We start from the raw sequence: 11,319 nt of genomic DNA, 5'->3' as shown, positions 1-11,319 counted from the left end.
GCCAGGCCTCAGGCAGCAGGCAGTGGCCTTGGTCCTTCCTGGTGCACCTGTGGCCTTCTGGAGAGGGGGCCGTGGCAAAGGCCTCCCCGGGAGCTAGTGGAGGCAAGCCTAGGAACTCCCGGGCTTCCCTGTAACCCTTTGGCTCCCACATAGCTACAGAGGGTCTTGCCCTTGACTGTGGTGCAGCCACATGCCTGGGATGGGCAGGTGAGCTGGGGTGACAAAAGAGGGATGGTGGCAGGAATGGAGCAGAATGGGTCGCTGAAGAGGTGGCCGCGCCTTCCCCCGCTTACCACCAGAGGGTGCTAGCCTGCCTACCCTTAAGTTCCCAGCCACTAGGGCCCACCACCCTGGAACCTCGAATCCTCAAGATAACAGACCTGAGGATAACTTCAAACCCTTGCGGGTCGGGGAGAAGCCAAATAAATGAACATGCGGGAGCGCTTCCTGACCCTAGGAGGGGTCTTCAAGCTCAGAGTCCTTTGCAGAGCCCCACAGACATTCATAAGACTTTAGGGGATGCAGCAGAGCTGTGTTCCAGGGATAATCCTCTTGGGTTCCCAGGCCCCCTGGGGAACCTGCTGGCCTGGCAACGCCAGGGAGGATGCCTTTGGAAGTGTGGGAAGATCCACATAAGGGCAGCAGCAGAAGCCCAAAGTAGAAGAGGGACCCAGCTCCTCTGGGGCCCCCAACACATGAGGACGGTGTGTGAGTGGGGAGGGCAGAGTTGTTGGGACCTCCTGATCTCCTCCTGCTCCGTCTTTACTGTGACGGGCACAAGGGCCCAGGTGAGGGCAGTCAAGTGACACCCCAGATCTGGGTGCTACACTGGGGCATACACATAAGGGCCCTGGTGATGACACTCAACTGTCACCTGACCCCTGGTGACTGAGGATCAGAGGGAGGGACCTGATGAAGACAGTCAACTGTCATCTCAGCTCTAGGAACTTGCAATGGGGAAGAGGCATGAGGTCCCAAGTAGGGACATTAAGCTGTCACCTCAGCTCTGAGTGAATACAATCTGACCGAGTAGTTAGGGCCTTGCTGAACTGAGACAAGTGTCACCTCATTTCTGGAGCCCTACAATGGGGAAGAGAGATGATAGACCCAGTGAGGAGACCCATCTGTAACCTCACATCCATGTGCTTACGCTGGGACAGATGCAACCAGTCCCAGGTGAGAAGAGACACCTGTCACCTCAGGTCCAGGTGGCAACATCGGTGCTGAGGTATAAGGGCTTTCAACTGGCTCTAGATCTCTACGTGGGGACAGAACAGGAGGGCCCATGTGAGGACAGCCAACAGTCCCCTCAGCTCTGGGTGGGCCCAAGTTCCACCTTTCCCCTCAGCTCCTGGTGCCTAGCCTCGGGTGGAGGAATGAGGGGCAGGTGAGGTCATTTGACTGTTAGCTCAGATCTGGGTCCCTACCCCGAGACAGCGAGCGAGAACCCAAGACGCGGTGCCCACGGAGCGCTGCGGCCATGCGAGCTGGGGCGAGCCGCGCTGGGGCAGAGACCCGAGCCCCATCAGAGCGTGGCTACAGCAGCCTGAGGTGTGAGGGCCCAGGTGACGGCATTCCAGCGCAAGCCCAGGTCTTGAGCCCCGCGCAAGAAAGGAGAATGAGGCACTGGGTAGAGATGTGAGAGCCCAGATGAGGGCAGTCATGTGCAAATCTTGCTGCCTGTTCTGGAAAGTGGAAGGAGGGGCCGTTGAGGCCATATTCCACTGGCCCTTAAGCTGTGGGTTATTGAAGACAGGCAGGGGCAGGACGGACCGGGTGGGAGCAATCAGTTGTCACCTGAGATCTGATCAGCTCATCTAGAGTGGAGGCAAGAGGTCCCAGGTGAGGAGGCCGACTCAGGGGTAGAAGCACGCAGGCCCATATGATTGCCAACAACTGACAACGCCGCCTCAGCGTCTACACTGAGAGAAGCGAACGAGAGAGCTGTTGAGGACCTCCAGGGGCATCTCAGCTACGGGTACTACACGGGCACACGTAAGAGCACCCAGAGGAGACCGTCTGTGCCACGTCACTGGGGCAGGAGGAGACATGAGGGCCTAGGTACACGGGAGTGTAATCCTCTCTACGTCCTGACTGAAAAACAGTCCCAGAGAAAATAAGGGAGCTGGGCAAGGCTGCCCCAGAAGGCCCAGAAGATCTGGAATTGGATCCCATCACTTATGTGGTGCCTGTGGGGATGGTGGGTGTGCCTTTGGACCCTCAGGGGGACTCATTAAACCAAACTTTCTGAAATGCCTGCTCTGAGCAAGATGTAAACACTTGTCTCTGAGCTACCAGTCTGGCAGGTGCCCCCATGCCTGGCTGGCCGCCCGAGTGTGAGTAGCCAGGAGCTCCCTGTACTGGGCACCGCAACTACAAGCATTGCAGGAAAGACTCGTCGTACCCAGGGTTCCCTACTCACAGATCTGTAAGTTTGACGGATGGTCAGCATTATCTCTGATCCCAAATAACACGAAAAAGAAAAAAAAAAAATAATCCCCGACTGCAGCAGCAGGGGCCTGAAACTGACTACCTTGATCTTGCATGTTGTGTCTACGAACGGAGAAGCTACTGGATTCTAGCCAGAGCTGTCACTGCCTGGCACTACAAGCTTTATCTATTTTGGATTCTTTCCTTAGGAAGGTTCCCGTAAGTGGGATGATTGGGTCAGAGGGCACAGATGTTTCCTGAGCTCTCAGGCCGCCGGGCTGCTGCCCTGCAGAGAGAAAGGCGGGTGCAGCTCTGCCGGTGCGGTGGGTGCTGAGGGTGCGTTGGGCGGTGTCCCGGCTGCCTTCCTGCCTCAGGAGGGGAGGAGGGGCGCGGGCGGGAGTTCTCCGCCGTCAGCGATACGCGAGACCGTGTGGACGGGCTTCCGTCTAGAAAAGAGAGTGTGAGGCAAGGCATCGTTCGGCCCCGGGCTCGTGGCCCTCTTCTGTTTTCCCCCGTGTACTCTTATGTGCCTCCAGCTTTCTAAAAGAAACACATCTCAATTTTAAAACAATTTTTTTCTTTTTTTTTTAAGATTTTATTTATTTATTCATGAGAGAGAGAGAGAAGCAGAGGGAGAAGCAGGCTTCCTGCGGAGCAGGGAGCCCGACGCGGGACCCGATCCCAGGACCCTGGGATCATGACCTGAGCCGAAGGCAGACTCTTAACCATCTGAGCCACCCAGGCGCCCTCAACTTTAAAAGCAATTTCTAATTACGCCCCCAGATCCATCCCCTTCATCCAGGCTTCAGGAATCCGACTGCAGGCCACGAGCTCAACCCCAACCCTCGAAGCCTAGGAAGGCTGGCATCTCCCGCCTTGGAGGAGGAGCCTGAGGGGAGACTTATGCTGCGTAGCCGACGTGGGTCCGCGCGGAGGCCACACGGCTCCTCCCCTGCGGCGGCCGGGCGGCCCTGCCGTGGCGCACTCAGAGGTGGGGCCGGCGCGGGCCCCTCCCACCCGGCGCCCAGGACGCATATGGTGGAGGCGGGCCTGTGGGCGGGGGTGCGCGGAGCCGGGGGCGGGGACTCCACAGCCGCCTCTCCTTTGACTGCCCGGCGGCTGGGCCCGAGCGGACAGCGGGGGTGGTGCCTGCGGGCCGCGGCTCCGCCCCGGGCCGCCATTGCCGGGCCTGTCGGACAGAGCTGCGCACCCTTCTTGACTCCCCTCGCGGAGCGGAGCCGGGCGGCCGGCCTGACCAGGCTGTGCCCCCAACCCAGCTCGCATCTCCCCCACGGCCAGGCAAGCCTCCACCAGCCTAGCCCGTGTCGCCCGCCCCCAGCCTTGGGGCGGAGTGGGGCGGCCTGAGCTCAGGGCCTCCAACGGAGGAGGCCCGTGTCCGGGAGAACCTCCTTTACTCCGCGGCCCCAGTGGCTCCCGTGGGCGCGATCGTGAGCCGACGAGTTCCGGAGGACCCTCCTGCCCTGGCAGGGCTTCCCTCCGCATGCGCGAGAAGCCTGACCAGCTGGTTGGACGAACAACCCGGTGCACCGATCGCGTCCTCCTAGCAACAGGGGCCAAGCCCAGGCTCATCCTTGAGTCCCACCCAAACCTGCTCTTCTGCTTTATTGCCCCCAGAGCGCACGGTCCCCAAACAGTGCACCTGCCGGCGGCCCCAACCCAGCGGGAGAAGTGGACATGAGGTTGGCAGGTGGGTGGCTTCCACAGTGAACGGAGGCAGTTGGAAAGGGGACCGGACTGGAGGCCCAGGTGTCCGGAGGTCTGTCTGGAGGGGCCCGAGTAGACCACTGAGTGTGGTTTTGGAAACGGAGGGCACCGCACAAACACTCATTCTGTGACCTTGAGTAAATCCTTTCACCTTCCAGGAGTTCAAGAGCTGTGAAAGGAGGATCAGGGTAGTCGATTTCTCCCAACTCGGATAACTGGCCGCTGTCTGAAAAAACGAGTTGTGGGAGAGGCCGCTCCAGGGAGCATGGCGGCTTGGTGGAGAAGGGGGCGGGGTGCAGTAGCGGTGAGGCGTGGTCTTAGAGTAGAAACTGACCCGAGTGGCGATGGGGCTGGCTAAGAACCGGTGCTCAACCTGCCCTCGGCCTGACAACTGAGATAGATGGCTTGGCTGGGGGAGGAATAGATGAGGGTGGGCGGTGGCGAGCAGAACTCAAGAATTGGAGTTCAGAACTGCTAAAGGTTGCAGCCTTGTAAGTGTATCGCAGTAGAGCTGGCTGGTGAGGAACTGGCTGGGAGGGTGTGACCTGAAGATCAGCGAGGGCTGAAGCAAAAAATACTCACTGCTCTGTGGGTTAATTCGAGGCCGGGAGTTGAGGAGGGCACCTGTGAGGAGAGTATACTGTGCACAGAGAACGCAGCCTGGGACAGAAGCTGGGCACGTCCAGCGTTTCAGGGGAGAGTAGAGGAGGACAATCTTAAGTAGGGAGGATGAGGAGCATCCAGATGGGGTTAGGATGTGCTGTCACAGAAGCCACTGGAGAAGTGTTTCCAGCAGGAGGACCGGGCAGCCAACTGAGAGGTCAGGAAGATTGGGGCCATGAGTGACCCAGGGAGTTGACTCCGAGAAGGTGACCCATGGCCTTGGCCACAGGCTGTTTCGGTGGGGTGATGGACATAAGGCCACACTGGAGTAGGTCGGAAGAGAGTGGACGGTGAGACTGGGGAAGACGAAGGGAGGGGGGAGAAGTCAGTGGCTGGATGTGATTTGAAGGAGGGCCTCTCCTGCGCTTTCTTACAACGGGAGAGTGAGAGAGGGTGACAGTCATTGAGAGGAGAGCTCGGGGTCCAGCTCACAACAGCTGCAGGAACTGCTCTTCAGAAGGAGTCCGGACCCTTTCCTCCATCGTGACAGGAGAAAAAGAGGGACATAAATATGTTGGTAGCTTCAGAGGCAGAAAGTTAGGGGGCTCCTGAGGGAAGCTTGGAGCCTCTTGAGCAGTAAGGTCTGCTAGGCTCCTCCCCATGTGCCACAGAGAACCAAGCCGAAAGCCCTGGATTCAGGGTCCCCCTTCCACCTACCAGGAGCTCAAGTCCCCCTCTCAGGCCTGGCAGATGGCAGCAGGTCCCCACCTTCCCGTCCTCTGCTCACTTCTTCCCAAGTGGCAGGGAGATTCAGTCCTGAGAGGCCCCAGGGTCATTCGGGAGCTCACTGGCAACCAAGGTGGCCTTGCCCCTGTCTGTCCTGCCTCCAGGCCCCCTCCGCATTGTGGCCCTGGTTGTCACCGTGGGCCTTACCTGGATCGTGGTCAGCATCCTCCTGGGTGGGCCTGGCAGTGGCTTTCCTCGCATCCAGCAACTCTTCACCAGTAAGTGTGGGACGCTGCTTCGCTCTGCTGTCGAAGCTGCTCTGGGGGTCACTCTGGGCCTGTGGGCAGAGGCTCAGGGTGGGATGGGGGCAGCCTGGGGTCTCGGTCTCTTCCTGGCAGGCCGCCTCTAGCTGCCCTCGGGTTGTCTCCTGGCACCCAGCACGGTCCTCCCCCTACCACCCAATTGCTTCAGCTGGGAACTCCAGTCCCTGCTGATTAGAACTCTCTGGCCTGTTGGAGTCAGCGGAGTCAGTGAGGGGCAGGGGGATTCCGCTGAACATTGGAGACAACATCCCAGCTGCTCCCTGCAGGCTCTGTCCTGGCCTCTGGGATGGGGAGGGCACTCTATACCTTGTTATTAGTAGCCCTTCCCCCAAGTACTGTTTACAGTTGTAATTTATCCTTTTCCCAGAGCAGGGGGCTTGCATCTGGCTTAGCTCCTGGCCCCTGAGCCTGACTGACCCTCCACCTTGAGTTCATGGTATAGGGCCAGGATGCCCTGCTGCCGGCCCCTGGAGGCCTCCACCCTAACACAAACAACTCTGTACCCACAGGCCCAGAGAACTCAGTGACCGCAGGTAAGGCTCCTGTCACCTCCCCGCTCCTCCCCCGTACCCAGCCCTCATAGCACCGCCTGCCTCACGTCCTCCAGGGTCTCTGTTCTCCATCCATCCCTCCCCAAACTAGCCTTCACGGCCTGCTGGAGCTGCTTACATGCTGTGAGCCTAGAAAACCAGTTACCTGCTTCCAGAATACACTGGTGAGACAGGCATAGACTAGACGTTCCCCCATTTCAAAAGGGAGAAACTGGAAGGAAATGCCATCAGGATTCAAGGCCTGAGAAGAATCCTCTGTGGCCAAGTGCTCTGTCCTCTGGCCCCACCGGAACGGGTGGGGGACACCCTCTGGCGGGGGCAGTCCTGCCCTCTGGGCCTGTGCCATCTCGGCCCTCAGAGCCATCCTTACTTCCTTCTGTCTTTTTTCTGTCCCTTTCAGCCCAGGATGGCAGTGTTTCTGCTGGTATAAAATTCTCAAAAACCTTGTTGGTGTCTCGTGGAATTCATGAGACTCTGAGGTAGGAGACAGGAGGGCCCCGCAGATCTCGATTCCTGGCTTCTGCTGACAGGATTGAGTGGAACCACAAGTCACATGCCTCAGCTCTTCAGTAAATGGTTCTCTAACCACAGCCTTGGTGTTCTTTCCAGAGCCTGCTTTCTCATATTTTGCAATATGATTAGACTGAGTATTTTCCAAATTTTCACATTCTGGTTCCTTTGTACTTAACAATTCCGTTCTCAACTTCTCTTTCTCTCCTCACATCTTACTGTGAGCAACAAGGAGAAACCAGGCTGTGCTCTCAAACACCGTGTTTGGAGATCTCCTCAGCTGAGTAGCCCAGCTCAGTGTTTTACAAGTTCTACTCGCCACAAAACATTAGAACCAGTTTTGGCCAAGTTCTTTGCCACTTTGTGACGAGGACCCCCTTTGCTCCAGTGTCCAGTACCATGTTCCCCATTTCCACCCGAGACGATGTCAGAAGCGCCTCTGAGGCGCCCATCGGCGGCAGCGCTTCGGGCCCCATGTGCTCTCTCTCCGCGCCCTTCCCTCTGGGCTCCCACCAGGAGCGCCTCTCTGACGTCCTTCTTTCTCCTCACACCCCCGTGAGGCAATCTAGGCCTTGTCTAGCTGCACCTCAGAATTGTACCGCCTCCCTTCATTACCCAGTTCCGAGGCCGTTTCCACTTTGTGGGGGACTTGTAATAGCTGCACCCCATCCCCTGCCTCCTGCTATCAAAAGCTGTGTCCGTTTCCCCGGGGCAGCTGCAGTAAGATACCACAAACTGGATGGATTAAATGACAGACATTTCTTCTCTCAGGAATGTTCTGTATCTGTCTCCTCTTCTGTGTCTTATAAGGGCACTTGTCCTTGGACTTAGGGCCACCCTCCTCCGCAATGAGCTCATTTTAACAAATCATGTCTTCATGAGCCTGTTTTCAAATAGGGCCATATTCGAAGGTGCCGGGAGTTAGGACTTCAGCACATCTTTTGTGGGTCACAGTTTGACCTGTAACGGAGGCTGCCCCGCTCCTGTCCTGCCACCTCTGCCCGAGGGAGTCACCACTTTTCTGCAGTCACCCTCCCCGCTGCTCCCTCCTTCCCCACCTGTGCTCTGTTCCTGGCAGGGCCACAGCCAAGGCCAGCCCTCCTACATCTTTTCTCTTCTCCCACCGGGGGCAGAAAAGCCTCCCCGAGGTCCCTGTCGCCTTGCCCTGAGGCCAGCCCCAGTAGGACGCAGAGTGCCTGCGGAAGCGTCCCTGGCCTTGGCCTGAGCCATGTCCTCTCCACACCCCCTATTGGTCCCCTGTTCTGTGGCCACTCATGCCTCCCTGTGGGCTGGTCCTGACCCTCCCCTCTCAGATCTCAGGTGACCCCAGGGCCAGGCCTGTGGGTCACTCCTGCTGTCCCTGCTCAGAGCCACGAGCCAGGAAGTACAAATGCGGCCTGCCCCAGCCATGTCCTGAGGAGCACCTGGCCTTCCGCATGGTCAGCGGGGCTGCCAATGTCATCGGACCAAAGATCTGCCTCGAAGATAAAATGTGAGCTCCTTGGGGTGGACGGTGGCGGGGCGGTGGGGCACAGGAGACTGGAAGCTGGATCTGTGACGGGAAGTGGAACAAATGTGCCATTTGAGGGCTCTGCCACCCCCACCCCGCTAGGCTCATGAGCAGCGTCAAGGACAACGTGGGCCGTGGACTGAACATTGCCCTGGTGAATGGTGAGTCCCTGTGATGTGGGGTCAGAGTTGAGATCGGAGAAGCCATGTCATGACCTGCCACCCTCCTTCCCTGTGCCCTCCCCATGAGGAGGCGTCTGGATATATTGGCCTTGGCCCTCGCCTCCCCTCCCCTTCCCTCTGCGAATTCCCAGGGAAGCCTGGGAAGGGGTCTGTGCAAGCTGACCTTTCCACAAAAGTGACCCAATAAACAAAAGCACAGTAGCAGTGAAGAACCAGAAGTTTCCAGGAAGTTGGAGGGGATTTCCTAGGAAGGGAAGCCCCTGGAGAGCCTCAGACGGCAGACAGAACCTCCACAGCCTTGGATGGGCTGCAGCTGTCTGAACAAGGGGGCACAGTGGGCGTGAATATGAGGGAATGTTTGAAAAGCTTCCAGAAGGTCTGCACCCAGTGGCCAGTGCCATGTCCTTAGCCTTGTCTAGGGGGGCTGAGGTGGTAGGGTGGAGTTGCCCTGGCGGCTCGCCCAGCAGGACCCCCTCCCTCCCTCTCAACCCAGGGGTCAGTGGTGAGCTCATCGAGGCCCGGGCCTTCGACATGTGGGCAGGAGGTGAGTGGTCACCATGTGTAGCAAAATGACTGGGCATCTTTCCCCTGAAGTGCCACCCTCTGTCCATTCACTGCAGCTTCTTGAGCACTTCCTTGGGTTTGGAAAAGGCAGGGGTATGGTCATAGGGGTGGCCCTGGCTTCTTACACCAGTTTGTCCCTTCACTTACTTGGCGACCCTTGGTGGGCGTGTCCCTGGCCTGATCCCTACTTGAGTTTCCTTGTTTGGAGAACAGGGGTCGGTGGGGAATGGGCACTCCGTGGTGCCTGATGCTCCATGTTTCATGGGACCTGTTACCCCAGATGTCAACGACCTGCTGAAGTTTATTCGGCCACTGCATGAAGGCACCCTGGTATTTGTGGCATCCTACGACGACCCAGCCACCAAGTAAGTGACTGCCGAGGCCAGCCTCAGCCTCCCTCTCCCACGGCGACCGCTTATATCTCTTCCTTCTGTGTGGCAGGATGAATGAAGAGACCAGGAAGCTTTTCAGCGATCTGGGCAGCAAGAACGTGAAGGATCTGGCCTTTCGGGACAGCTGGGTGTTTGTGGGGGCCAAGGGCGTGCAGAACAAGAGCCCCTTTGAGCAGGTACAGGTGGAGAGCCCAGAGCAGTCTGCCCACCCCTTCAGCCTCCGTCCCGCCAGTGTGCCTTCAGTCCATGCCCCAGGCTTCCCTGAATTCTGCTCCAGCACCAGCACCCCTACCCAGGGTAGTTGCAGACCCCTCGCCGTCCGCATGGGGAAGGCCAGTAACTTTGATCCCTCCAGGGTCTTTAAATGGCAAAGCTTTCACAACGGCAAGACTCCCAGTTAAGAAATCTTTCTCCCAAACATCTTCAAGATGCTCAGGCCGGTTCCATCCTGCCGCGACCCAGTGCCCTGGTTCACACTGCACTCCCTGCTCCCACCAGCCCCTGCTGCCCTCTGGTCGACTGCTCCTCCAGAGCCACACATGTCAAGCCCCACGTGAGGGGCTGCAAAGCCCCAGGCACCATCCTCATCTGTGGGAGGCTCCTAGCCCGGTGAAAGCCACAGTGCCCCCCAGTCCTGCCCCCCCCAACACACACAGCAGGACAAGGCAAATAGGCTGTTCAGTGGTTTCTGGAAAGCTCTGGCTGCCCCCAAAAGAGCAACTGAGCACCCCGAGAAGAAATGCGCCCTCTGGCTTTGTTCTTCCTGAAGCTTCCAGCAGCTTCCTACGGGCCAGGTGAGGGCGGGAACGTACATCATGTTCCCTCCTTACCTTCCCCGTGTGTGCCAGGCCCACACACATGCAGAGCAGTTGGCTCCCCCACACTCCACCTGTGAGGGAAGCAGGCCTGTGCAGCTATTGCCATTTTGTAGATGAGAAAATCGGGGGGTGGGGGGGTGAGTGCCCTGAGCGTGCACGGTTGGTTGACACCAGCACAAGGGGACTGAAAGCTCTGTCTGTCCCTTATGCCTGAGGGCTGAGGCCATGACTTCCTGCTCCCCAAACCCCACAGCACGTGAAGAACAGTAAGCACACCAATAAGTATGAAGGCTGGCCTGAGGCGCTGGAGATGGAAGGCTGCATCCCGAGGAGGACCACGGCCAGCTAGCCGGCCGAGCACAAGGACCAGGCTGAGGGAGGCTGCATGTGCCTGGCTGGGAGAAGGCGGTGGCGCCAGTGCAGGGCTGAGGCCTGACCCCACGCCCAGCCGGGAACGCTCTCTTGCCCCAACACGTCGGGGCTCCAAGGCAGTGACCGGGGCCCAAGTGTGACTGGTGGTGGGGGCTGCAGGGGGCCAGCCCTGGCTCACTTTGACAGGGGAAGTCAGGTACCCACCTCCTTTTTCTAAAGCTGCCTTCCCTGGGGAGCCCCAACCTGATCCCCAAGCACCTGCAGCTACAAGGGCCCGGGGTGTGCCTGCCCCCTCGCTGCACAAATGTGGTAGCAGCCCTGCAGGGGCTGGGCATCTTCCAGAAGCTCTCCACCCCAGAGCCACTCGCTGCTCTTTGGGCTCATCCTGTTTCCAGCATGAGTCCTTCCAGTGAGCCACACCTGGTGGCCGCTTCAGGCTGCTGGCCGCCTCCTGCCTTGCTCTCTGCAGGAAGGGGCCTCCTTGAAGCCAGGCTGGCAGGGACGCTAAAGGGGCGCCTGATCACCATCCTTAGCGCAGCAGATGGCTCCTGCAGTTTGTCAGGGGGCCCACCTTCTAGATGACCTCTTAATAAATTAGTGGCCCCCAATGGAA

The 11,319-nt window shown here is 58.7% G+C and overlaps 1 protein-coding gene across 1 annotated transcript; it reads left to right on the top strand.

Moving 5' to 3' along the window:
* The first annotated feature begins 3,537 nt into the window (after nucleotides 1-3,537).
* FAM3A (FAM3 metabolism regulating signaling molecule A) lies at nucleotides 3,538-11,319 on the top strand. Its single transcript, XM_073889655.1, has 10 exons — nucleotides 3,538-3,729; nucleotides 4,066-4,138; nucleotides 5,649-5,762; nucleotides 6,317-6,340; nucleotides 8,237-8,360; nucleotides 8,481-8,539; nucleotides 9,054-9,104; nucleotides 9,405-9,489; nucleotides 9,566-9,692; nucleotides 10,588-11,319. Exons 2-10 carry the CDS (start codon nucleotides 4,126-4,128, stop codon nucleotides 10,681-10,683), a joined length of 693 nt encoding a protein of 230 aa, XP_073745756.1. The 5' UTR covers nucleotides 3,538-3,729; nucleotides 4,066-4,125; the 3' UTR covers nucleotides 10,684-11,319.

This window comes from Callorhinus ursinus, unplaced genomic scaffold (genome assembly GCF_003265705.2).
Source record: "Callorhinus ursinus isolate GAN/ISIS: 27379988/994484 unplaced genomic scaffold, GSC_fseal_2.0 scaffold112, whole genome shotgun sequence".
In the NCBI taxonomy this organism is placed as follows: Eukaryota; Metazoa; Chordata; class Mammalia; order Carnivora; family Otariidae; genus Callorhinus; species Callorhinus ursinus.
The sequence above is the reverse complement of the archived record's forward strand: the minus strand, read 5'-3'. Positions and strand labels throughout refer to the sequence as shown.

What these genes read in the sequence shown, in the direction of transcription:
- FAM3A (XM_073889655.1), top strand. An exon ending in AGAGAACTCAGTGACCGCAG is followed by an intron (nt 6,341 to 8,236) that starts GTAAGGCTCCTG and finishes GTCCCTGCTCAG; the next exon opens with AGCCACGAGCCAGGAAGTAC. An exon ending in TACGACGACCCAGCCACCAA is followed by an intron (nt 9,490 to 9,565) that starts GTAAGTGACTGC and finishes TCTGTGTGGCAG; the next exon opens with GATGAATGAAGAGACCAGGA.